This window comes from Sardina pilchardus, chromosome 1 (assembly GCF_963854185.1).
Source record: "Sardina pilchardus chromosome 1, fSarPil1.1, whole genome shotgun sequence".
Lineage (NCBI taxonomy): Eukaryota > Metazoa > Chordata > Actinopteri > Clupeiformes > Clupeidae > Sardina > Sardina pilchardus.
In genome coordinates, this window is record NC_084994.1 from 12,474,271 (window position 1) to 12,501,083 (window position 26,813).

Genomic DNA, 26,813 nt, shown 5'->3' on the forward strand with positions numbered 1-26,813 from the left:
AGCCTCTAGCCTACCATAACACAGACTAAAGGCCCGTTCACACCAAGAATGATAACGATAACTATAAATAAATATCGCTCTCGTTAATATGAATGACAACGTTCACACATAAACTATAACGATAACGACATGAAGAACAATATCGTTGTTGATCACTTTCAGAGCGATTTTGAGAACGATAGAAAACTAACAGCCAATCAGAATCCATAATATTCTAGCCATCACATTCATTAACATGAGCGACTTTTCTTATCGTTGGCCTGTGTGGACGCTTTTATCGTTATAGTTATCGTTATCGTTCTTGGTGTGAACGGCCCTTAAGAAGTATAGACACATAAAACACATCATACACTAAAATGTCTTACTTAAGGCTGGCTTACATTGCACGATTTTGGTCTGTTTTAACAGTCGCCGACTACTTTTCCAAAATCGGGCGGAAATCTTGCCAGTTGTACTAGAATCTCGGCGCGCTCCCGTCATCTAAATCGTTTAGTGTAAGGTGCCAATCTTAGCGGTTTTAAGTCCGTCGGAGTCAGTCTTTTTCTAGTTTTGCCGTTACGACAATATCAAACATGTTTGATATTATCGTAAGTCTTTTCAGTCGTGGCTCATGCAAATAGTGACGTGAACATTAAAAACCAATAGTGACCTCGGTCGACGAACACGAAAACGGAAGGGGCAAAATAGGCTACAGCTGTAGCCTATGATTATTTGTTATTTCATTTCTTATAATTTATTAGTCGGCTATTCTACGTGACAGAACAACTCTATATCTGTTAGTGATGTCACACTATCAAACAATGCTGCAGAAACGCAAAAAAAATTACTTTGATATGAGTAGCCTATCATGTGAGTTCCTGTTGATGATGACGTATAGCCTAGTGCACGATGGAAATAATTTGAAGGAATCTAGCAGCAGTCTTGTAAATAGTGACCACAGTCTTTGCAAAATCCTAATCTGAGACTGGCCTGTGACTAGTCTGTGACTAAAAACTCAATGAATTGTCTTTAGATGTGAGAGGGTCTGAGACTGTAGTCTTTCAAAAATCTTTTCCAAATCTTTGCAAAGTCTGGCAATGTAAGGTAGGCTTTAGAGGAGTCCTGTTTGGAAGGCCTGGACGGGATTGAGGGGTTTCACGACTCTGCTGCATGTTTGTGTTCACAGACACTTGAAACACAAAGATTAAAACGGTTAAAACAAAGATAAATGATTTTCAGGTTATCAGTATCAGATCATATCAGATTCAGTCAGAATGACCGTATGAATGAGGGCAGCCTTTTTGCACTCTGCACAGCCTAGCCTACATAGAGAGAGAGAGAGAGAGAGAGAGAGAGAGAGAGAGAGAGAGAGAGAGAGAGAGAGAGAGAGAGAGAGAGAGAGAGAGAGAGAGAGAGAGAGAGAGAGAGAGAGAGAGAGAGAGAGAGAGAGAGAGAGACTTCCTACCCATATTAATTAATAGTAGAAATATTGTCTTTAATCTAAAGAGACCTGCTAGCAAGCCACCATGCTCTCGGGTCAAACTAACTTGACTATATGTAGTTTTAGACTAAGACAACTAGTCAGATTGCAGAATAGACTAGATGACTAGACTGGACTGGTCATGTAACCGCACTGAGTGTCTGTGTGACAACTTTGTAAGCAATTAAAGTTGTTTAACAGACTCTGTTCTGTGCCCGTGTGTTAATTACCTTGTATTCAGTTGAGCGCATCCCTTCATCACTGGTTGACTCTTGCTGCCAATCATCTTGTGGCACTAGGAAATACAGAAAAAGAGCCTTTACACAAAGCACATCATCATCCAGAGCTAACCCAATGCATCACATATAAAGAAACTTACAAGTTTACTTATTAGTCAAGCACTCACAGACATGCAGAGGTGGAAAAGTCCAGCTTCAGAAAATAAAAGTCCTGCCACATATATGTGCACATATCTATGCCAACCATTCACTTAAACCAGCTGATTCTAATTACCACAAGTCTTCAGCTACAGCAGCTAATTAATGAGATCACCTGCGTTAAGTGCACAGGTGGAACCAATACATGGCTGGATTTTTACTTTCTGAAGCTGGAGTTTTCCATCTCTACAGGCGGCGTCCGCTCTACTTCCGGTTATTTCGCTGTGTACGGCCAGCAAAGTGGCAAGATAATTATGCTTGCGCTAACGCTAACGCTAGCGCTAGCTACCTACCTGACGTTTGCTAAAAACACATCCCGTTAAAGCATTTTATAACCACAACAGACGTCATAGGATACAATATCTGAATTAAAACACTTCTACAATGAGTTTACTTATGTGTTATCCTAAGTTAGCCATATATATTCATGTAAGTTAGCAGTTAGCAGCCAACCAGATAGTTTGAGAAACGTCTTGTGTAACCGTTAGCTGCTAACGTTATTATCTTCAAAAGGTTAATCTACACCGTATTAATTTTACCAAATATTATATATCATAGCTGCTATATCATATCATATATCATATATCATATATCATATCATAATCATATCATATCATATCATATATTAAATCATCATATCATTTGCGACATACGGATTTTACACAAGCTCAACGTACCTTCGTGCTTACACAGCCGGCTTGATGTGGACCAACGAACGGACTTCTCATACTCGTCGGCAGCAGGCAGCATTTTAAAAAAAAGAAGCGGGATCGGCTAAATGGTTCTTCACGGTTCCTCCGCCGATCTCCAATGTGCGCTGTCGGGTAGACTCGTCCCGCCGATGATTTGCCCACCTAAACTGACAAGTTTTATTTGATGTGCATGGGGAAAAAACCCTGCCGATCCTTTGCCGCTGGTGCCCTCCAATTGCCGACGTCGGCAAGACTGAATGTGCTGTCTGGGAAGAGTCAGACCCAGAAAAGTAAAAACAGTGTTTTCAAACACATATCTGGTGTAATCAGTTCAATTGATTTCAGTGGAACGTAACTTCAATTATATACATAACTTCCCTATTAAGTCTATACTCTGAAAGAAGCAAGGACAGCACTCACAGATTTCAAACTTTTTGGACGTACAACGAAAAGTTTGACATGAAATCTGCGACTGCTGCTTGCCTTTGCTTCTTTTGGATGTATTAGCCTAGCCTACTATGTAGGATTCAGCACCCAGTTGAGCAAAACAAAGTTTTACTGTGTGAGAGCGTCTTTTTATGTGTGTGCCACTCTCGCATGCATTTGAATTGCGATAGGCCTACCCATCAAACTAGATGCACCGCATAGCGGTACACAATATGACCGCCGCTCAGTTCTGCACATTCTCTCCAAAACGAATTACGCTCGTCAACTTTCCTGTATGGCTGGGATTATACTTGCTGTTAGACCAACCGTAAGCATATGCGCCCATGTGCGACCTGCTGTGTCCGGTGTACAGACTCGCTGCAGCATTACGCACCCTACTGGAGGTCTTCACTAGGGGGAGAATAGTAACATCAGATGTGGATGTGGCCATGTGCCATTGTTTACTCTCATGATTGCCCCCAGCTTCGATGTCGATAATGCATCTTGCAGTCACCTTTTTTTGTAGTGATCGCCCCCTACTTTCTTATCAGTATTGCATCTCGCGGACGCGTCATGTTCGCTTGCGACGACGTGCACGACCGACGCACCAAACGACCGCAAAATACGCGAGGCAGTCATGATACGAACACGAACGCGTTGTCTGCAGCAAGTCTAAACCTGCCTTATCACCGATTTGTGCAATATACTGTATGTATATCTCCTACTCTTGCAGCTCATGTGTATATGAGTGTGTGCATGTGTGAGTTTGCTTGTATAAAGATGTGTGTGTGTCTGTCTGTGTGTGTGAATGTGCATGTGTGCGCATGTGTGTGTGTGTGTGTGTGTGTGTGGAATCCGTGGAAGTGTGTTTATCTGTGCGTGTGAATCTGTTGATGTGTGTGTGCGAACTTAGTTACTTTTTAAACTGAGCCCCCTGCCGGCTCAACATAAAAATGCCAATCGGTTTTGCCAATAGCCTACTCACTATATTGGAATTTAACAGTTACGCCATTTTAACAGTAACGTCAGAACGTATAGAAGACATCACAACCTGCAAAAAGTAATTGCAGGGAGGTATCTAAAAAATACTTTAACCTACTGAGATACTGAAATACAGATGAATAGCCTATGTTTGTTCAATAATGTCTAGTCAGTATACCAAATAAGAGAGGCCTATAGATAGAAACTGTGGTAATAAAATATGAAGATTTTGGTAGTTTGGGCTTTTCGTGTATCCTTCTACTGTAGCCATTTAGCCATCTACTATAGGCCTGAATTATATGCCAATGAAATTACACTTGTTAAACTCACCTCAATAAATATTTTGCAATCATTTAATGGGCAATGCTAAAGTTACTGTTACAAACCAGCGGCAGAGTTGGCGGTCCAACGGCGGTAACCACCAGTGGCCCGCTGGAGTTTTGCTCATCAGTTCTCTGGCTGTCCACCGGCGGCTCAGAAGCGGCTCCAGATAAAGGGCCACCCTTTTGCCGCTTACTACCCACCAGCTTCTAATTGGCCTTATTTATGGGCATAATAATGAAAATGATGCACTAAAATAGCAATAATACATTATAACACTTTCCATTTGCCCTCAATCAGAACAATTTACAATTATTTACAGGACTTACCAAAGTTACCAAATTTACTAAGGTGAAGACAGTGCCTGCTGATGAGAAACCTATAAATGTATTCTGTAATTTAATAATCCAATATAAAACATTTATCCTCAGCAACTATCACACAGACTCACCACACACAGTATTAGGTTCAATACATTTTGTTTATTTATTTATTTTACTTGCTTTTGTTTATTTATTTTACATGCTCATTTACATGCTTTATTTATTGTACATGCTTAAACAATTTATTAAAATTATTTGTAATAATGATATATGTAACACACTCTTCAGATGTAAGGAAAGTAAAGATGCAAAGAAGTTGTGACAGACATTCATGGCTTGTTTCTCCCTTGATATTGGTGCCAGATTAATGAAAATGCAGTTCTACCTTGCTGGGGTGTTACTGGCAGCGTTGTGAGCGAATTTGACAGAGGTGTAGGTCTGATTGGTAAACTCTGTTGAACAGATTAGAAATGAAAAGGCGTATTTAGTGAGATGATTACTGCAATGGCAGGGTTCATACAAAAAAAATTAGCTGAATTTACTACCTTTTCACTACCATCAACATGTTTTCTACTACAAAAGCAAAAGGTGAAGAGTAATGTAATGCAATACCTTTCCGAAACACAATAACACATTTCAGAACAACGGGGATTTAACAATGGACAAAGCTACTGGCATTTGAACAGGGGTTGTGTAGGCTGTCAATAGGCACTGTATTTACCGGCATGAGTTGATGAAGCTTGCTGGGTGGTGGTGCTGGCAAAGGTGTAGTGGTCTGACTGGCAAACTCTGTTGAACAGATTGGATATGAAAAGACGTGTTTAGTGAGATGATTACTGCAATGGTATGACACCTGGCACGCTAACTAGCGCCTAAAGTACAAACACTTCTAAAGGATATTTCCACTTAATTTTCAGACAAACCAAGCAAGGGACCACATGTACAGACTCTATAAATACTAACCATGATGTCAGTTTTTTATTCAAATTACTTGAAAGAGATCGTCAGGTATAAATGCACCATGCTAGTGGCCAGTTCATTCATTCACATGCTGTTACATGCTAACTGGCGCCTAGAGTACAAACACTACTAAAGGATATTTCCACTTAATTTTCAGACAAACCAAGCTAGGGACCACATGTACAGACTCTATAAATACTAACCATGAGGTCCGTTTTTTATTTAAATTACTTGAAAGAGATCGTCAGGTATAAATGCACCATGCCAGTTCATTAATTCAGATGCTGTTACATGCTAACTAGCGGCTAAAGTCAACACTTCTAAAGGATATTTCCACTTAATTTTCGGGCAAACCAAGCTAGGGACCACATGTACAGACTCTATAAATACATTTTGGAAACAGGTGTTGGCTAGAATTACGCTTTACATACAGTTTTTAAAATGAAAATAGTAGCGATATAGAGAAGAGATGTTTTACTTACCTAGTCCTAAGCCTGCTACTGGTGGTTTGAATACTGACATTGTAGGCTATTCGCATCTGTTTGGATGAGTTTGCTTGATTATGTTTCGAAACGTAAAGACATTTAACAACTTCTTTATCAGTCAGACGGTTACACAGTTACGTGCAAGAACAACAAGTCACGTAAGAGATGAAATCGTTTAGCTTACTGCAACATGAGAAATCAAGTAGTGTGAAACTAGCGACAGTAAAGAAAATTCCAATATGGCCGCCATTCGGAACTGAGAAATCACAACTCCATCTTCTTCGTTTGTCTTCTTCTCTCTGGTCTGATCTATCATTCACTGAGCAGCGCCAGCGCCACACACCAGTGGCAGCAGGCTGCAGTGTTTGAACGTGGTTGCATTAGTTCTGCTTTTGACGTTCTCATATAAAATCGTAATAAATACATAATTGTTTTATTTAGCACAGGGTAGCCACGGGGGTGCCAGTGACACAGCTACATGGGGCCATGGGGCCATTCTAGGCTTCAGTGTAGAGCAGCCACGTTGAGGGACCATTCACTAAATGCACACATAAATACATTTATTATAGCCCCCCATGGATGAAAGTCCACAAAACGTGGCATACTCCCAGAGGGTGTCAGGTTAATCATACACATGACATTTGGTGCAGTTCATAGCATCTCATCTGAAGATAGGGGCAATTAAAGCAATATTACATTACATTTTCAATTTTTACCATGGGGGTGCAATTCACAAATGACTGGTTATAAGCTAAGTTGATCCGAGCTCTTGAGACCAACATACCATAAAAAATGTGTTATCCTCGGTGCCACGGTTCAGGTAGTTATGTAGGAAAAACTGCAATTTTTGGGCTTCGGGCGGGGCCAGCGCGGGGGGGGAGTGACCCCCGGGGACGAAACGAAATTTTTCCGTAAAAGTCTACTGGGGCTACATGCCCACCAAGTTTCATGTGCCCCGGTGTTACGGTGTCCCGGGAATTGTTGACCAAAAATTCAGAACCGATGACGAAAAAAAAAAAAAAAAAAAAAAAAAAAAACTTTGACAACAACTATATGACCGCTTCGCTAGCTATGCTAGCGGCGGTCATAATTAACGAGTGGTCGGCTTAAGAACGCCATCAACCTTCTGAGATCTTAAGACAGTCGAGATTGGTCGAAATTGTGTTCAATCTTGACGCAGTAGGCTACAACAATTACTGTAACTATCAATTTTCTTTGCGCAGACAAGCAGACACCCACAGACATTCAGTCAGACGCATGGAATGAAACAGGAATGTTGATAGCCCATAGAATTAACAATGAAAATGTTTTGGGATGTGTAGTCTATACATCTTCACTAAATAGTATCAAGGTGAATTGTTGGCTAAAACTATGCAAATGCTCAACATAGGAAATTATTGCAGGTTTTATTTAGTGAAGCATTCAATAGCATATGAGTTTTGTGCACAACCTCATCCTTGCTGGTTTAGAGGTCACTCTAGTGGGTATGTGATTTTATTTGTGTGTGTGTGTGTGTGTGTGTGTGTGTGTGTGTGTGTGTGTGTGTGTGTGTGTGTGTGTGTGTGTGTGTGTGTGTGAGAGAGAGAGAAATATTTTTTTTTAGCAAGGTTACTCGCTTCCATGCAGGCTACTGCGGTTTACTTTTTTTTTTTTTTTTTACAAACAAAACAGTGTGCACATATATGTTGTATCATGTAAATTATCATGGTGGGCCACTATGGCCAAAAATGCCCGGGCCATTTTTTGGTCCCAGTCCAGCCCTGTTCACAGAGGACAATAATCATACACAAAACCTACGTTACTCTCAATGTTCATGGACAGTTCAAATGGCAAACACATTAGAAAGGAAAAACTATTTAGCGCTTTGACTAAATAACAGACATCAGATATAGGGATGGAACTTAGCACTGTAATCACAATAAAAATTAAAACAATCAAATCAATCAAATGGCAAACAATGAAATGGCATCAATTACTGCAGTCAGTGCTGCAAAATGTGAATAACAAGTAAGATATAGTAAAGGTGAGCTGAACCTGCATCTAAATCAGTGCCTAATCAGCTAAATAATGGTAGCACTTAATAATGATAAGATGGTCTCTAATCATCTGGCCTGTCCAGGAGGCAGTTCGGCCCAGATGTCAGACTCACTTTCTTTAAGATCAATGGTTAACTAAAGTACAAAGGTGTAAAATTGTAAAAAATGTGTCTATCTCATCATTGACATTGCTTTGTACTGAAGGGCTGAGGAGAGGACGTCTGTGCCAAGCTTGGCCACAGGCATGAAGTATTTATTGAAGAACCCTGGGTCGGCCTCCTCCTGCTTCTCCTTCTCCCTCTCCTTCTTGAGCTGCTCGATCTCCTGACTCATGATCTCGGCCTTGTCCCTGAAGCCCTTCTCCATCATCTCCTGCTGCTCCTTCAGTTTGCTCTCCAGGGCGCGGTCCAGCTCCTCACGCTGGAGGTGTTTCTCCTCCTCCATCTTCTCCTCCATGTGTCTCAAGCGCTCCTCCTGGTTGCGTTTCTCGTCCTCCAGGGCGCGCTGCAGGTCCTCTTGACGCTGTGCCACCACCTTGGCCTGCTGCTCCTGAATTGCAGCCTGCTCACGGGCCTCTGAGGGTGTGCAGAGGTAATGGAGGCCCAGAAATGAATAAAAGGGGAAAAGGGAGAGGGAAAGAGGAAAGAGCCACATGAGAGAAGGTTTGGTTTGGTTATGTATGTGTACACTGTATGTATATACAGTATGTACAGTATCTCTTTCTCGCTCTGTATGTGTGTGAAGGAAGTGAAAATGCCCAAGAGCACGGAAGCCTCCATCATTCTCAAATGGAACAACCAACATAACACCACTGGCCACTCAGTACTCGTGTGATCCTACTGTGCATGCTGATAGTGTGTGAAAAATAACATCATTAGCTGCGTTTCCATTGACCATTAAATTGCGCAAATTAAGAGTTGCGAAAAGAAATGTGGTTAATGGAAACACGCAAATTTCGAAAAAACTCACATTTTTCGATAAAAAGTTTTTGCGCTCGGGTGAGGTGGTTTTTGGAGCGTATTGAAATGTGTATATATCGCAAAACTGCAATGGAAACACTTTTTCCGCATTACACGACTCACGTGATCCAACAACAGGATGTTAAAAGGAACGAAAACGACGAAGAAGACTGTCGACAGGAAGTGGTACCGGGAGAATAATGTAAAAAATATATTTTTTTTCATTAAAAGTGGCTTGTGTCATTCTAAAATGTTGAATCCACAGCTCCTATGTGAACTCGCCGACAACACTTTCTCAAAAACGCTGCATATGCAACCGCTCAACTAGTTTTGTTTGTTTATGCTTTGCTGGTTTAACGTGATGAGAACGGTGCTGAAAGAAATCTAGATTCTAGATTCTAGTTCTAGAAACTAATCAACTGGGCTGATCTGCGAAATATTCCACTGACATGGCTGTGACATGATTTAAGCATAAGCCTACAACAAACTCCTGTGAAATGTCATTCTTAATTTTATGTTTCTGCCCCACCAAAACGTAGGCCTCCTCCGCTGATGGCTTATAGCCTAATGACTGATAATCAGCGTTAGTGCCGTGGTGGCAATTTGAATGCATTTAGTGTAAATCTGGGTTATGTTGATAACCGCCATGTCTCCTAATGACTTACAGCACGCGAGAATACACGAGATTTTAATTTAGTTAGCCGAATGTAATGGAAACACCGCAATTGCGAAAATTGTGATTTTCGACATTAAGACAATAGGGAACCTAAGTGACCGCCCCTTCCGGTCGGTCCACTGGACCTAAGATCGGAAAAAAACTGAGTCTATGGAGAAATATAAATTATTTTCTGGTCCCGATCGTCTTGTGCCATGAATTACACATATGATGTCAATTTTAAAGACAATTTTTCATGTAAAGACATTTGCAGTTCATTTCGTAACTAGTGAATTACAACATAGTGAAATATCTTAATTCCAACGACTACAACACATCAGTCGCGTTAGTGACGTTAGCCCACTTCACAGGCAGTCAGCCACAGCCACCGGCACCAGCAACAGCAGTCTGAACTTCCCCCCTTGCCGGTGAAAATACCATGAGTGAGGGCATTAAACACTCCAAATAAGTTGTATTCGTCCATAGACTGTACATAAACTACAGTAAAGTGACATAGTTGGCAGCAAGATGTAACCGCTAACTAGCATAACAACTGGCTAACCAGCGAGCCGCTCGTTTAATGTTGGTGACGTGCATAGTTTGAGACGAGAGATGTAGTCCACTGGACGGACTCGCACAAAACTAACATAACTTTTAAAGTCTATTGAATAACAGTACTTTATTGACGTGAAAAATTATCTTTTAAATTCTCACACATCATATGTGAAATCCATAGTACAATTCGAACGGGACCAACAGATAATAATTATCTCTCCATTGACTCCCATTCATTTTTTTTCGAGAGTTAGGTCCAATAGCCCGGAAGTAGAGGCGCGTCACTTAGGTTCCCTATATCGACAAAGTTTTTGCGCATATTTGTAACGGAAACGCAGCTATTGTGAAATGATGTCACTTCCTCGTAAGAAGGGTTCTGGTTTGCATTGACGTTCACATCACAACAAAATGAGTCAGAGAGCATGGCATTCACCTTGAGTAATGTAGCGCTGTCTAGCAACACAGAAACATTACTAAACGGATATTCATATGAACTCTCTTCCGAACTGGGGGGTCCTCTTGTTTGCACAAGATTGCCTTTCGTCAGTCAACTTGAAAAATGAGCGTGTTGCTGCGTAATTTTGCATAACTTCCGTTTTTTCAAACAATTTACCACTCGTAAGACATTAGACAACAGGATCACACGATGCATTGTGTAAGTGTGTGTGGGTAGGAGTAAAAGGTGTTTGTGGATTGGGGGGGAGGGGGGTTTATGATGAAATAGCATGTGGGGGATTGGGGTATTGGGGGATTGGTGTGTGTGTGTGTGTGTGTGTGTGTGTGTGTGTGTGTGTGTGTGTGTGTGTGTGTGTGTGTATTTGGGCATTTGTATTTTGTGTGTATTTCAATAGTCATGCAAATTACAAAATTGCACTTGTTCTTATCGGAAATCAATCGCAGAGATAAAACTTGTTTAACAGGCAAAGTTGTCAGCAGTTAGCAGCTTGCATGTAAGAAGTGCTAGCTGTAGAATGTAGCTGTTTGCAGCTTAGTTGTTTACTGGTTGTTATCTTGATAGAAACTCATCACAGCAAATTGAGACTTTAACTCTATGACTGAAATCATATAGCCGGAAATAGCCTTCAAGCTAAGCTTGACATGATGTCCTGACAAGCTGGAATAAGTACAACCAGTACAAACACAATGATTAATCATTATGACTTTCCACAAAAAAAACATACCGTAAAAAAACATAACACTACTGCTAAGACTAGTATCTCCCATCCTGTGTAATACAGTATGATGCGTTATGTACAAGAAACACACATTTAGGAGATAGTTTCAAATGGGCGCACTTTCTTCTAAATTTCTGACGGTAGGTTTTGTACAATTCGTATACATTTTTAAAGACATTTTCAGACAAGATTCAGTTATGAAATCATCCTGCAAGTTGCTATTTAACTGTATCGTACGTAGCCGACAAGTCAAGCAGGACTGAACATTAAGCTGTCGCTCTGGTTTCTTTTAAGGCTTCTGTAAAACACACTGTTCCACTCTGCCTTTCAGATTTGTGGGCCTCTATCACAACCATACTGGCAAAAGCCAAAACAGTTGAACAAGGCTCATTTACCATCTACACTAATTTCACCAGTATGTAAATAAAGAAAGAGGTATCAATTAGAAAATGTATTGTGATTGGCTGTTACGGTTGCAGCTTTCCTGTGATAGGCTGAAACTGCCTGTATTTTGTTGACAATCATACCGGCCATCTTTTTGTCGGCTTCTGTGAGTTTCTTATCGGCCATCAGGATGGAATTGGTCTCAGTGCTCTTCTCCTCACGAAACTCTTTCAACATCTCCTCTGCCTGGGGACAAGACAGAACACACAGTTAGCCTTTAAAAGGGTGGGTTTTGAACATTCTAACACAAGATTCCATTCCGCAACAATTCAATGTTCTAAAATTCTATGTAGAATTCAATGAACCCAGACATTCTTTAGAATGTTAATTTTCCAACATTCCAAACACACCGGTGTGACGGTACACTCTTAAGGGTTAGGAGGGGGGAGTTAGACACACATGCGTACAGTATACTCATATAAGCACACAAACACTCTTTTTTTTCGCAATATCTAAAAAGAATCACATTGCATCAAATTGAACACACACACACACACACAGACACACACAGACACACACACAGCCGTGGCACTCACTTTAACGCCCTTATTGCCATGTTGCTGGTACTTGGCCACCATGGCATCTCGGTCGCTGCAGTAGATTTTGTACCCGCCTGGATTGGCGTAGGTGCCCTGCTGAATGTTGGAGGCCATCGGCGCGTACAGATCAGAGAGAAGCTTCCGGCAAAGCTCCTCTGACTTGTCCTCATTTTGAGTAATCAGGTCCTTGTAGAGTTTTGCCACTTTCTCCTGTCAGGAGGGGAAGGGGGAGCCACCACATGTATTTTAACCATAGCAAAGCCACAGGTCTGTAACAGTGCATGAAAATCATGGTTCGGTGTGTACCTCGGTTTTGAAGTCACAGTCTGGCTTACTTTCGAGATGGTAACCTTATAAGCACTAAAATTCACTGACAATATTGCTGATGCTTACCGGTAATAGTATTTTGAAAAAGTGTCAACGGGTTTTACACTAACATTTAAGCATTGTAAGATTTAAAGTGCAATTCAGGAGTATTTTGAACCCAGGGTCTTTTTAACTATGACGAGTTGAACACAACCTAGAAAGCTAGATTATGATAATCGAAGGAGTACCGAATTTGACCGTCTTTAGCTCTTACAGCCCTAAAGTCTTACACTGCAAGTACCTAGGGGTTACATCAGCTTTTATGAAAGCACTTAAAGTAAGTTGGTGCAGACCCAGCAATCACATGGTATAGCCTAGCGACTATAGCCTGGCGACAGGATGGAGTCAATAAATTGTGTGGAAAAGAACCTCAAAGGAGGTCTTTACTCCACAAAAACAAAGCAAGGCAAGTCTGACATTTGGAGAAGTTTCTCAACTGTTTGTGACAAAGATGGGAACAAACTGGACTTTGTTATGTGCAAAAATACTAGTCTACATTGGACACAAATCCAGCACTTCTGGGTTGAGGCGACACCCCTGCTCTGTTCTCCCTGGATACACCAGAATGAACTGCAACATAGTCACTGTGAATACACCAGGCTGAACTGCAACATAGTCGGGTATTTTCAAGCGGTTTTCTAAACTCACATGTAGTTGGGTTATGAACTTCTTCTCATCATCCTTGAAGGACTGTTTCAGGAACTCCTTCTCAGCGGTGGTGGAGAGGCGTTGGTGTTCCGTCGAGAGAGGTCCAAGATCAATGGGGAAGTTCTTCTTCAGGTTCTCCATGCCCTGATCATAGAGCTGGAAAGCTTCCTTCACAGCCGAGTGGTTCTGAATCTCTGCCATGGCAATCACTGCATTCTCCAGACAGGGAACCTTGTCATCTTTGATGGTGTCCACGTAGTTCTTCACAAGACAGCTGAATCCTACAAACAGTGAGCCAAAAGCAAGTCAGGCATACAGTTGTGCATATTTGTTCCTCCCTGCTACAGCAACTTGCTTACTCTATATCACAAATACTGCATCCAGCAGAAGTTCACCCTATCAAGAGTTTGCCATCAAAATTATTTTGGAAATGTTATTTTAAAGTGAAACAAAGTTCAGATCAGAGAATTCAGATAGCCATGACAGTCTCGAACTCCCTGCCCAGGTTCGACCAACGACTTGATGTCAAAATAATAATGTAATTCTGGAGGGTATTTTTAATTGTGACAAACAACGACACAAACAGATGATAGATCCAAGTACGGTGACACATCTCATTTGTAGGCCTACTCTCCACCACTAGTTGCCAGACATCCAGAGCTTTGATTCAAGCCCAAATTCGCTGCACAAAGTTTTCAGGAAGTAGGCAACTTGTATTAGGCCAACTGTACATACGAGAAAAACAAATAAGACGTGCATGTGTTTGTAATGAAGCGCAGGTTATTCACCTATTCTAATTCTGGAGGAGAATGTGTCTTGACAGTGAGTCATGTTGCGTCTGTGAATGGAGGTGTGTTTTTGTGTGAATACGTGTCCACTATGCATACCATGCTTATTTTGATTGAATTGTGATGATAGCATCTGTAATGGATGACAGACAGTAGAGGTAGTAAAGCGGGCAATAAGTCAGCTACTGTATGATAGAAACTGATTTGACCAGGCTACTTTATCGTTTAGTAGCATAGGGTTTGTGGATATAGTAATAATTTACTATGTTTGGTTTACATTTGACTGTTTTTTTGTTACGTCAATTTGTTATGTGGTTGAAATGGCAAAAAAAGAAAGTAAAACTGCTCATGTGGTGGTTGCCATCCAGTGAAGTCATAATATGCTAATTGGATGGGTTAACTTACCCCCCTTCATAAACTTTCGTTTATGATTATAAGATTTTCACATTCACAGTAGGACTTTATCTCTGATCACTTTCAAACCCTTGCCTTTTAAAATTCTGTCCTGTTACTCACGGCTGCCGGTGATGCTATGGCCTCCCTTCACAGTCTTCACTCGGCTCTCTGTGAATATGTAGTTGCAGAAACGCTCAGCGACATTCAGGAAGTCCGGGTCAAGGTCGGCCTCAGCCATGTTGTCCAGGTGCGACATTTTCTTTGGCTCCGTAGGGAACGGGAAGGTGAAGCACTTCCGGGTCGGGAAGAAGTTTCGGATACATTCTCTTGTGAAGTTGTAGTCCCTCACATCCTTACTCCGACCTGTGGATCCAGATTCAGTTGCTGATATTCATTAATTTAACCTTTATTTAAGGTCCATTCACACCGAGAACAATAACTATAAGGATAACCATAAAAAAAGCATATTATTGTCGTTAATATGAATGATGACGTCCACCCATGAACTATGATAACAACATGAAGAACATTATTGGTGGACATCACTTTCAGAGCAATTTTGAGAACGATAAAAAGCTAACAGCCATTCAGAACCCATCATATTTTAGCCATCACATTTTTTAACACAAGGAGAGACTTTGATATATACAGTATATATATATATATATATGTATACTATATATATATATATATATATGTATGTATGTATGTATGTATGTATGTATGTATGTATGTATGTATGTATGTATGTATGTATGTATGTACGTACGTACGTACGTACGTACGTACGTACGTACGTACGTACGTACGTACGTACATACATACATACATACATACATACATACATACATACATACATACATACATACATACATACATACATACATACATACATACATACATACATACATACATACATACATACATATATATATATAACAAAGGGAACAACATATACAACCATAAAAAAAGCATATTATTGTCGTTAATATGAATGATGACGTCCACCCATGAACTATGATAACAACATGAAGAACATTATTGGTGGACATCACTTTCAGAGCAATTTTGAGAACGATAAAAAGCTAACAGCCATTCAGAACCCATCACATTTTAGCCATCACATTCTTTAACACAAGGAGAGACTTTGATATATATGCAGTATATATATATATACTGTATATATATATATATATATACTGTATATATATATATATATATATATATATATATATATGTATGTATGTATGTACAGTATGTACATACATACATACATACATACATATATATATATATATATATAACAAAGGGAACAACATATTTTTATTTAGGAAAAAACATGTAATTCATTTAATCTAACCTTTCTTTAGCTTCAGGGCAAACTCCAGGTACTTGTCCTCACTCACTTCTTCATTGTCAAGCTTTCTTTCCAGAGTGAAGTCCCGAACGGCCCAGACGAAGTTGGGGAAGAAACAGACAAACTCACACTCATCTGGGTTGTCTTCATCATCATTACTGGAACCTGCTGACTTGACCTGGATCAAACTGGATAGCTCTGTCACATAGCTGTGATTTGTTCAGGAACAACTCTTCAGATATGAACTACATAGCAGTTAAAAACAAAATGGAGGCTAGCTAACAAATTTGATCTCCCACTCAGTCTTAAAGAGATATTCCACAGTTTGGGGAATTTTAAAGCTCATTTCCCATCTCCCCTTGAGCAAAACAACATATCACTGCGCCCTTGGTATGTATGCAACTTTCCTTGATTATTACGCCAGAATGAGAGTGTAGTTCCATGTCAAATCAGCCCAGAAAATCGCCAGGTTTCACTTTCAGTTTGTCTTATTGCACTTTCTAACTTGAGAAGAAATAAGTTTTAAATGGAAAAATTACCGGAAATCTTAGTCACTTTTAAGCAGGATGCTAGCACGCGAGATGCTAATGGTCTAATGGTCTACAGTATGCTAGGCTGGAGCTAAAAGTTGTATCGCCAGACTCACAGAAAGGGATGAACGGGAAAAAGGTAAATATCAATTGTTTTGCTCGAGGAGAGGTGGAAAATGAGCCCAAATGGTGGAATATCCCTTAAGTAATGCTAAAGAAACAGCTGCTCCCACTCAACAGTTGACTAGTTACTGTGATTCTAACTATTGCTAGTTTGTGGGCCACGTGGATGATTACACTTTTTTTCATTTCTTTGTTATGCAAAGTGGTGTATAGTGCTGACCCCAGGTGGGATAATAACACAAATGTGACCTAGGTCCAAAGGAGGTTAAGGGGTTTTGTAAAATTTCCGTATCTCTGTTAAAATCAGCTGGTTGACACTATTAGGGGTGTATCTTGTGAATTCTCTGTGCTTATGTTAATGGTATAAGAAGAGACTTCAACTACAGAGACGTGGGTTTGTTACTGACATTTCCTGTGGATCCTAGTGTCGTGAATAAAGCTGCAGTTCCAAGCCAAGTTGGATTAATTTTGTCCACAGCACTTTTTTTTAACACTGCTGTATGTGACACAACATTTCGGACCATAATGTATGTACAAAGAAAGTGCCAATACCGAGTTTTTCCATGAGCAGAAAGAAAACGCCGTGCTTTGCCACGTGCTTTGCCAAAGCTGTCACTTCATTATGTAAACAGTGTTCATCACCGCGTGTGTGTGTGTGTGTGTGTGTGTGTGTGTGTGTGTGTGTGTGTGTCAGTGCACATGTATTGTAAAGGATACTGCAGTTTCTCTACAGCATCGTTGTCGATGGTGCCTCTGCTGTTGTAGACCAGAGTGCTACTGAGCAGCACAGCCAGGCAGAAGACCCAGCCATCATTCTTTGAGTCGCCCTAAGAACACAATTTCATTATATTTTAATGAGGAACATTCATGTGGTGTAAAAGTCTGGCCTCAGGGGGCTTGCCTAAAATTACTTTGTTTTTACTCTCTGATGTTGGACTTTTTCACCTCTGATTTTTTCAATAGTGATAACTGCATCAAGATGTTCTTCTTTCTGCTTCCATACATGACAAGGTGCCATCAATTATTTTGTGTGCTGGATATAAGTTTGTTACTCTTTATTCTATGGTTTGATTAACCAGGAATTCTTTAGGTTCAACATTTTGATTTGTAGGTTTTGTTACAATAATCAGGATTCAATCTTTGTTTAACTTCTTCATACTGTTGCAGTAAAAAGTGTCTTCAGAGGAATAAACACACCAGAGACCAAACCAATGGAGGTAGGCTTATTAAAAATAAAACAAAAACAAAAAACAGAACAAATAAAATGGGAATTGTGTAATGATCGAAATCAAATACTGGATATCAACATTAATTCATTAAAAAATTAGTGCAGTGTGGATCACATAGTCACAAAACATTTTCAGTATAATTTCCGATATGTAAATAGTTGGTAACACTTTACTTGACGGGTTCGTTCATAACACAGTCATAACAGCTGTCATGAACTGCACATGAAGCATTCATGACTGTGTCATGAAGCATGACTCAACATTCATACCAACCCTTTCATGAATGTGGAAGACAAAACGTTAAAAACTTGTCAAAATAAAAGTCCAACAATCGCAAAGGAGCATTGCTGTCTGTTTTGTTTTAGCCAACCTGATCATGTCACATCTTAGTCAACGGGGAAGTCCAGTGTCCAGGAGAATTTGGTTTGTCTGTTTGTTTATTTTATGATAGTAACCTCTGAAGAATGCAAAATTGACTATAAATAGATATATAAAACAGGAATGTCCAACCATTCAGAGGTCCACAAATGGTCAGTAGCCTAGTTCACTTCCCAGTATGATGAATACTTCACAACTTGTATAGTGAAGTGACATTTGAAGTAGACTTCATAAAATATTCATGAGATGTTTACAAACGCTGGCGAGGATTCATAAAGGGGCATTCACATACGTCGCTACTCGCACATCGCTCCTCGCTTCAGTTAACTGTCAATCATCTCTATTCTACATTCTGATTTGGTACTCGCTTCACTCGCATCGCTGGAAGTTAAAATTATTTTAACTTCGTACCCGCCCACATCGCATCGCCAGTCCTCGCATCGCCTGTCCTGGCCACATTCAGCTAGAACACATTCACTTTACATTGTCAGTTCTCGCTCAGAGATGGGCGAGTAGCGACGTATGTGAATGCAGCTTAATACCCTGTATATGGATTACTAGATTGTTGGACTTTTATTTTGACAAGTTTTCGTCATTTGTCTTCCACATTGATGAAAGTGTTGGTATGAATGTTGAGTCACGGTTCATGAATCAGTCATGAATGCTTCATGTGAAGTTCATGACAGCTGTTATGAATGTGTTATGAATGAACCCGTCAAGTAAAGTGTTACCAAATAGTTCAACATTGTCCTTAAAGTTGCTAACCTCACCTTGTCGACATCCCCCAGTCCTTCAGTGTCAAGCAATACCAGCGTGTGTTCTGAAACAGAAGTAATTTAATTGACACAGAATGTTACTAGGCCTACTTGTGTTGCACATGGTAACCAGCATTATTTTATTTTATTTTCCTCGTTTTTTTTGTTAAGGACCATGTCCAATTTTGAACGTAAAGGTTGAATTTTGATGCATTGAACCAGAGCTGTCCATGAACCGTCTAACCAGTGGATGGCAGCCCACTGATAGTTTACCACATGGCAAACAAGATAAACTACTACACTGTAAAAAATATTTCGTTAACTTCACTTCTATTTCTTTTGTCAAGTTGACTGTGATTCACCACTGTTGTTCAAATAACATAGACATCTAAACTAGTGGATCTAGTTGATACAAAATAATATGTGCTGTTGTTTCTACAAAGCATGTTAGTTCACGTGCAGTTCTGGCTTGTGTTCACTGTCAAAAAGTATTTGACTAAAAAGTAAAAGTAAAGTCTTTCCTTAAATGTGCCTTGCCACACAAAACCGTTTTTATGTGCATTTTTTTTTAAATGTTAGATCCATACGTGTTTGTTATAAATGTTGTGAATGTGAAAGTGAACAGCTACCTACTCTGTCAGTTCTAGCCACTAAAAAGACACATAGGCTTGAAATAGCTATCCTCCACAAATTATCCCTAAGTTGTGAGTACACTGAGCCATTGCTTTAAGTAAAGTAAATCACAAATGGATTCCAATAAACAAATGAAGGTAGATTTGCTCACTTGGTTTAGAGGGGTGAGGCACACACCACATCCAGATGCCTTTGGTCTTAGACTCAATGGTGCTGCCCAGGGCAAAGCCTGAAAGAAAACGTTACAAAACATTATAGATGTCATCCTAGCAACAAAGTAGCTAGAATGTACACTGTATCATGGATCTCACATTTGTTAAGTCTATAAAGATTGGTGGCCTACAGTAGGCCTCTGTTATCCACAACATGAGATCACAAACAATCTCTCAAAAATCTACAAACAACATGGCAAGTGTCAATGGCACTTATAATGACTAGGATAAATGTTTTTTTAAATAAAGGTAGTGAGAATGTCCTTACAATAGTCTAGGGTTCATAGGGTTGAGGAGTCACAACAGTCATAACACTGTTGCATGGTGACATGTGCACCCTTAAAGGTCCAGTGCTATATTTCTTCTGCCAGATCTGTATTAGGCTATTCACTGTTACTACCAATTAACTACCTCAACCTCTAACTAACACTGGATTCATTCATTACCTCCGCCAAGGAGGTTATGTTTTCATCTGGGTTTGTTTGTTTGTCTGTTTGTCTGTCTGTCTGTTTGTTAGAAAGATAACTCAAAAAGTGATGGATGGATTTCAATGACATGTTCAGGGAAGGTCAGAAATGACCCAAGGAAGAAACGATTACATTTTGGGAGTGATCCGTAACACCGGGCGGGAGCCGTTTATGTTTTTCGCTTAGTGGTGTAATGGCATGGTATGGCCACGTGGTGGCAATCTGAATAGTTTAGGTTCAAATGTATGGCAACTTAGGAAGAACAATACAGGCGGAGGTCTGCACTCTCTGAGTGCTTTTCTAGTTTAGTTCTGTAATGTTTATCATCATGTCTGCTGTTCAGAGGTCTGTTTCCAAAAAGAATAGTTGCTGTCGTTTTAGGGATGTAACAATTACCGGTGTAACGGTAAACTGATAAAAATGTTGACGATAACAATTACTGTTTTCATTTCAAATATCAGAATTATCACGGTTGATTACCACAGTGTGGAAACTGTGTGTTTAAACAGACAGATAGGGTTAGATAGCATTTCCACTGAATATAGTCATAATTAGAGATGCACAATATATTGGCGGCACTTAGCACAGGTTATCTCATCAATTAGCTGCTCTACCTAGCTGGAGAGTTGTGCTAATCAGAATCATGCTGGTTAAATGAATGGTTGGCACAGATATGTTGTAGGACTTTTACTCACTGAAACTGGATTTTTCCACCTCTGGTCTTTTATTCCATCTGCCATTAGATTGTATAACACCACTGTCATGAAACTCTGTATGTCACTACCTAGTTTTTGTCATCACTTCTGGATTCAATTACCAACATGTGCATTTTCCACTGTACATATGATATGAAGTTTTTACAATCATGTATGTGTAGGACCACTTGCATCAACTTTGTTTTTTGTTTCTTATGGCATGTTGAAATCACGCTCAATGAAAGTGTGGGTATTCAACAAAAAAGCAAACAGTAAGGACCTTGACATGCATCATGCCATGACAAAGTGAGTTGAACAGTGTTATTTTCCTTATTTTTGTAATGCCTTCGAATAACATGGGAGATTTGAAAAGCAATACATCCCAGAATCGAATCGCAATACTATTAAAAATCACATTAATATCGCATTCGAGTCTGTATGTGTGTCTCCTATTTCTCTGTCTCTGTGTGTTTGCTTGTGCCTGTGTGTTGTGAGTATGGTACTGTATGTGTGTGTCTGTTCTATCGACTTTCATGTGTGCCAAGTGTACCTGACTGCTTCCCGGCCAGCCGGTTCATGAGGTAGGACTTGCCGGTGCGGTAGAGCCCCACCACGGCCACCACCACCACGGGCTGCTGGATCCCCCGCAGGAGGTTGAGGGACGACTCCACTGTCTGCAGGCCCTTGTCTGTGTTCTCAATCAGGCACACAGGCGCTGCCATGGGGGGTGGACCGTTGGACATGGCTGGCTCTAAGATGGCTGGACAACTTAAACACAAAACAAACAAATCTCCTGCTTAAATAGGTCTCTGATAAATAAATGGAACAAACCAATTGTTTAGACACAAAAGGGCTTAGGGCGCTCAGGAGTCTATAAATTAGTAAGCCTACTCAGGTGCTCTTCTGCTACGGGTGAGGTTAGAATCCAATGGAAAAAAGGGTTAGCAGAGGCACTCCGAGATTTTTAGAAAATATAAAAAGCCTTTAATGGTTCATGGCAAGCACTGGGTATTTAAAAGCACATAGGCCTACGCGTTACGGCCATATTGGCCTTCATCAGGGCATAGACAAAGGAAAGACCAATTGTTTATTTGAATGATCTTCACCATAACCTGACTCATTGTTTGCTACACTGTACCTGCTAAAGTCTTCCTTATTGAAACAATATAGTGCAGGCTGTAAGTCTCATATCTGATCGTGAAGTGAAAGGACAACCTATAGCTTGTTGGAGGAGAACATGGCGGGTGTGGGGAGGCCAACAGGACACAATGTCCCCTTAGAATTATCAGGTTATCGGACATTTTTTTATAAGGTTCATAGGGTAAGGTGAGGAGTTTCTTGAAGTTGTACACTTTGTTGGGCATTATGAGTCATGTTCCACTTACCAATACAACTCTATGGAATTCTAAAACTTTAAATATGAATATCTCAGAACTATACCCAAAATACACTTAGGACACAGGCAATCAACAATCCACCGATACATCAATCTGTTGCCTACCAACATTATTAACTGCACAAGCATCCCCATTCTAAGTAGACCAATTGTTAAACAACAACAACATAATTTTAACTGTTCAAAGTGGCAATATGGGACTCGCAGAAAACCTTGTTAAAGAGAAACATTAGTTGTCCTAACAGTAATCGTATGCCATGGATTCCCATTGCTGTGGGCCTGCAGTCTTCAATACACATAGCCTATATCCGCTGGTGATACGTACACGCTCGTAGGGCTACGATACCCAAATGTCCTACAGCTGAATCGTATCATCAAGTGCACGGTAAGCCTCGAAGGTCTGAACACATTAGCCTATGCAAAAATCATTCCACTTAGCGAGCGATTATTTTGGGTGAACCCATTGATATAATGTTATCATTGATAATTGTTTAACCTACATGTAATGCGAGAAACATCGGGGAAATGTAAATGTTAAAACAAACACAGGTTCAACATAGTTTTGTTGCCTGACTCCAACTTACCTTTAAGATCTTGTCGACCGGAGATATTCAGACTTTACAGGCGTTCAGTTGTTGCAGAATGGCAGATCAGCGCGCAGTGCAGACGCAGAATGAAAATGAAACCGACTGCGCTGCTTATAAAACACGTAACGGTTTCACTGAAGACGCACACATGGGGCTATGAGTAGCCTAAACCACATGCTATCTAGTCAAAAGTGACTAAACAAATCACACGAAACCCCGATGGACGCAATGGGGTTGTATACCGCTTATAGCCTACCGGTTGTCAGCATGCAAACGGCACACACAAACACAAAAACGCTAGGCCACTGAAAAAATAATAAATACAAATCAGTTTTGGGCCATGCTCCACCCTGTTATTCGTTTTCCAATAGGCTCGGGGCCGGGGGGGGGGGGGGTCACTGTTACATGAATCGGCTGAATTCTCGGAAAACTCCAACAACTACTTTCACTTTCAAGTAGCCATCTGCGCATGAGCCTAATGCTTGCTGCGATTTGTTTATTAGCCGAGGCCATATGGACAGGCAGTCCTTGAGTAACAGTACACTGTGGATTTCCTCATAGGCTGGCTGCAAGTTGCGGAGAGGAATAGCCCTATAGTACATTCCAGATAAATCACCAGGCTTAGGCCTACATGATAAGCACAGATGCACTTGAGGGACGACTCCACCGTCTGCAGGCCCTTGTCTGTGTTCTCAATCAGGCACACAGGCGCTGCCACGCGGGGTGGACCGTTGGACATGGCTGGCTCTAAGATGGCTGGACAACCTACACCAAAATGTTTGCAGAACAATGCAGAACAATTAGTGATACAAACGTGTATTATATATAATTGTAATAAAATACTACTACTACAGATGGTACGGGTTGAGAATGCTCCTTTCTTTCCCGCACATCGGGACTCCCGAAGCATCGGGACTTTAATTAAAACTGCAACCGCAAGGGGGCAACATAAGACCGCCTTAATAAAAGGAAGGTTCGGCTCATACCGGAAAACACGGAAAAACCCGAAGACACCGCGCTGGTGACAAGCGGAGAAAAGAGACATCACGCTCGGCATGTCAGATTGCAGTTTCAGAGTTTTCGAATGTTTTACAGCGTACCTCACAGCTGGCTCTCTCACTCGACGTAGCCTATAACTCAGTCAGTCCAGCAGAGATGCCAGAGCAACGTTTTGGTCAATGGAGAGGGAGAGAAATGCTCCGCATATCCGTCTCATTTAATCCGTCTCATTTAATCATTAAAATGAAGGTGATGACTGGCGAAATTATAATCAAACGACGTTTCAATAAACCATTGTTGAAATTAATGAAAATGGTTTTAGAAGCCTTCAATTCAACCTGAAAGACTCGATATAGGCAACCTTAGATTAATTCATTAATTCATTACGGTTACAAGACCGCATTTCCGTGAATAGGCTATTATTGTCAAGGCGAAGACGAAAGAGATGGACAAGATGGACATTTAGGCTACATTTATGTTAGGAATACTTAGAAATGTGTAGGCCTATAGGCTATTTTAAAACGGAGGCATGTTCATTTTAACCGGCGACGCTGGGTAGCTTACCCAGCACTTTATCACAGATTTTGTCCCCACCACTTTTGACAACTGAAAATAAAACGTATTTAACAGAAATATCTTTAATAGGCCTACATGCCTATCATGTCACTTTACTTATAACCGTAGGCTACATGATTGGAGAAGATCGCGCATTTTGTAACATTATAACAATGGATGGTCAGATATGCGATAGGGCAGTGAGGGTGATTCATTGTAACCATCGACTAGTAGGCCTAGCTCCGCAAAAGAAGTTTCTAGCAACTTAGAATATAGCCTATGGATCTCGTTATGCATGTTCATGTTGATTCAGAGATAGACATAGACTACCGTGGGCTACTGTGCGTCAATATAACAGCATTTTATCATGTGGTGAATTAATGACTAACGTCAGTTTAACATGTCAGAACTTTTGATCGGCGTTTCAAGTGCATGCCGCGAATAGGCTAAATGAACTCGACTGACTGAATCCTTTATATTTCTTGGCTAAGTGCGAAGAAATTGACACTCGAACTGTGGCGTAAATGGTTGAGGCTTCTTAATCATACGTCAGCGACCGGGGTTCAAAACTTACTCTACGAACCTCCGGAACCCATTAAGACAAGAGGCATTATTTTATTAAAAAGTTTTGCGATTTTTTTATGATTGCGATGTCTGCTGAAAAGAAAAGTTAATATGTGAATTCGTGGTTCAGCGCACACACACACACACACACACACACACACACACACACACACACACACACACACACACACACACACACACACACACACACACACACATTTTTACATTTACATAATAGGGCTCGGGCACACGCCTTGCATTCTAGGAATATCGCCGCCATTTGGTAGCGCACTGAACGTAATATCCATTCATTCAAATGCACAAGACAAGAAGCAGAAATAGTAGCGATTTATTCTTTTCCTCTTGCGATCGTGGGTTGCACTGTTACACCCCACTACACAGCAACATACTACCAAGAAGGCAAAAACTAAGTAACAGGAACACACTAAAAGGCGGGAGTAAATCCATAGTAATCCATAGTAAACTAAGGAGTGAAGCTGCCAATGTGGCTGTGCCCGCGAAGTTTTGATGTCATGATCCCGAGCCCTAGTGTCAGGAAGTGTCTGTCGAGAGAGAGGGGGGAGGGAGGCAATCGTCCAATGCCGCATACAGGTAGGCTATAATGTCTAGTGAACTGGTTAGACAAGTGTGGGGGAGGGGGAATGATCGCACAAGACAATTGCTCTTCATGAAATGGGTAGTCTCACAGACGTTTGTCGATGTTTAAACGTAGCCTACTACATCACTTGCGAAATCGGACGTGGCACATAGAATTATTAGGCTACTGGATTTAATATAGCATAGACTTTGTTCATCCTATATTAGCCTATATTAAAATGTAATGTGCTGCAGGGAAGCATTGGGGAAGTCAGTTTAAGTTGTCCTGTAACAATTTGCCTCTTATTATAAGAGTATGCAGCCACTACGCACATAATAGTCTAGGTTACGGGCGGATGCGAGCAACCCCATGCAAAAGAAGGCCTTAAGTTAACGGACTGAAGGCCTGTTTACATGTCAAACATGCATTACATCTAAGAAACGAAAAACACAAATATCATGTATTGTGTCGTAAACAGTTAATGACTTCGTGGCTGGCCACTATGCGCAACTGCATCGCGCAGTGAGCTGAAGGATAGGAGGACCGACACTTATTAACACAAAGCTTTGTAAAGCACTAACAACCACCCCTCAAAGTTCATTGTCCATAAGTCCAAACAATAAGTATAAAAATCCGACAATCCAAAACGATAACGAGATCTCCCAGAAACGAAAAACAAGTTTGTTGAGTAGCCTAGTCCTTCCAACAATCTCAGCTTTTGCGTTTGTTAGATAAAAGGCATTCTGTCCTGCTGTATTCCAATGAGAAAAAATCATCCACAAGGCAGGCTAAGGGTAATGCAGCATGCAGGAATCTATATACGCACAAAACGAATGAATGGGTTATTTCGGCCAAATCGAATGAATGGGTTGGGAGAGTCGTCTGGCTGTGTCAGCAGACTGCAGTCGGTCTCGAGGGGTTAAATAGCGCACGTACTTGAATTTTAATCTGAAGAAGACCACACGGTCGAAACGTCATTCCTTTGTGATAAAGAAAATAAAATAAAATCAAAAAAGAAGGATTTCAAGTGTGCGAACCTTTTTCCATTTTTTATGATTTAGCCTACTCTTGTTCTGCACCTTGACCGGGG

The 26,813-nt window shown here is 40.6% G+C and overlaps 1 protein-coding gene and 1 long non-coding RNA gene across 2 annotated transcripts; both read right to left on the bottom strand.

Moving 5' to 3' along the window:
- Positions 1 to 1,085: 1,085 nt before the first annotated feature.
- LOC134062200 (uncharacterized) lies at positions 1,086 to 2,847 on the bottom strand. Its single transcript, XR_009935419.1, has 3 exons — positions 2,574 to 2,847; positions 1,690 to 1,754; positions 1,086 to 1,168 (listed from the first exon to the last, which is right to left on the bottom strand). It is a non-coding gene; the product is annotated as an uncharacterized LOC134062200 (long non-coding RNA).
- A 5,006-nt stretch (positions 2,848 to 7,853) lies between these two features.
- LOC134100980 (guanylate-binding protein 1-like) lies at positions 7,854 to 23,161 on the bottom strand. Its single transcript, XM_062554537.1, has 11 exons — positions 23,005 to 23,161; positions 21,575 to 21,792; positions 19,802 to 19,879; positions 19,033 to 19,082; positions 17,373 to 17,482; positions 16,006 to 16,211; positions 14,766 to 15,008; positions 13,462 to 13,742; positions 12,445 to 12,657; positions 11,992 to 12,094; positions 7,854 to 8,695 (listed from the first exon to the last, which is right to left on the bottom strand). Exons 2-11 carry the CDS (start codon positions 21,765 to 21,767, stop codon positions 8,292 to 8,294), a joined length of 1,881 nt encoding a protein of 626 aa, XP_062410521.1. The 5' UTR covers positions 21,768 to 21,792; positions 23,005 to 23,161; the 3' UTR covers positions 7,854 to 8,291.
- Positions 23,162 to 26,813: the final 3,652 nt, after the last annotated feature.

What these genes read in the sequence shown, in the direction of transcription:
- LOC134100980 (XM_062554537.1), bottom strand. Translation starts at nt 21,767, where the DNA reads ATGTCCAACGGTCCACCCCCCATGGCAGCGCCTGTGTGCCTGATTGAG. An exon ending in CCATAGCATCACCGGCAGCC is followed by an intron (nt 13,743 to 14,765) that starts GTGAGTAACAGG and finishes CACTGTTTGTAG; the next exon opens with GATTCAGCTGTCTTGTGAAG. An exon ending in AGCCGACAAAAAGATGGCCG is followed by an intron (nt 8,696 to 11,991) that starts GTATGATTGTCA and finishes GCACACCCTCAG; the next exon opens with AGGCCCGTGAGCAGGCTGCA.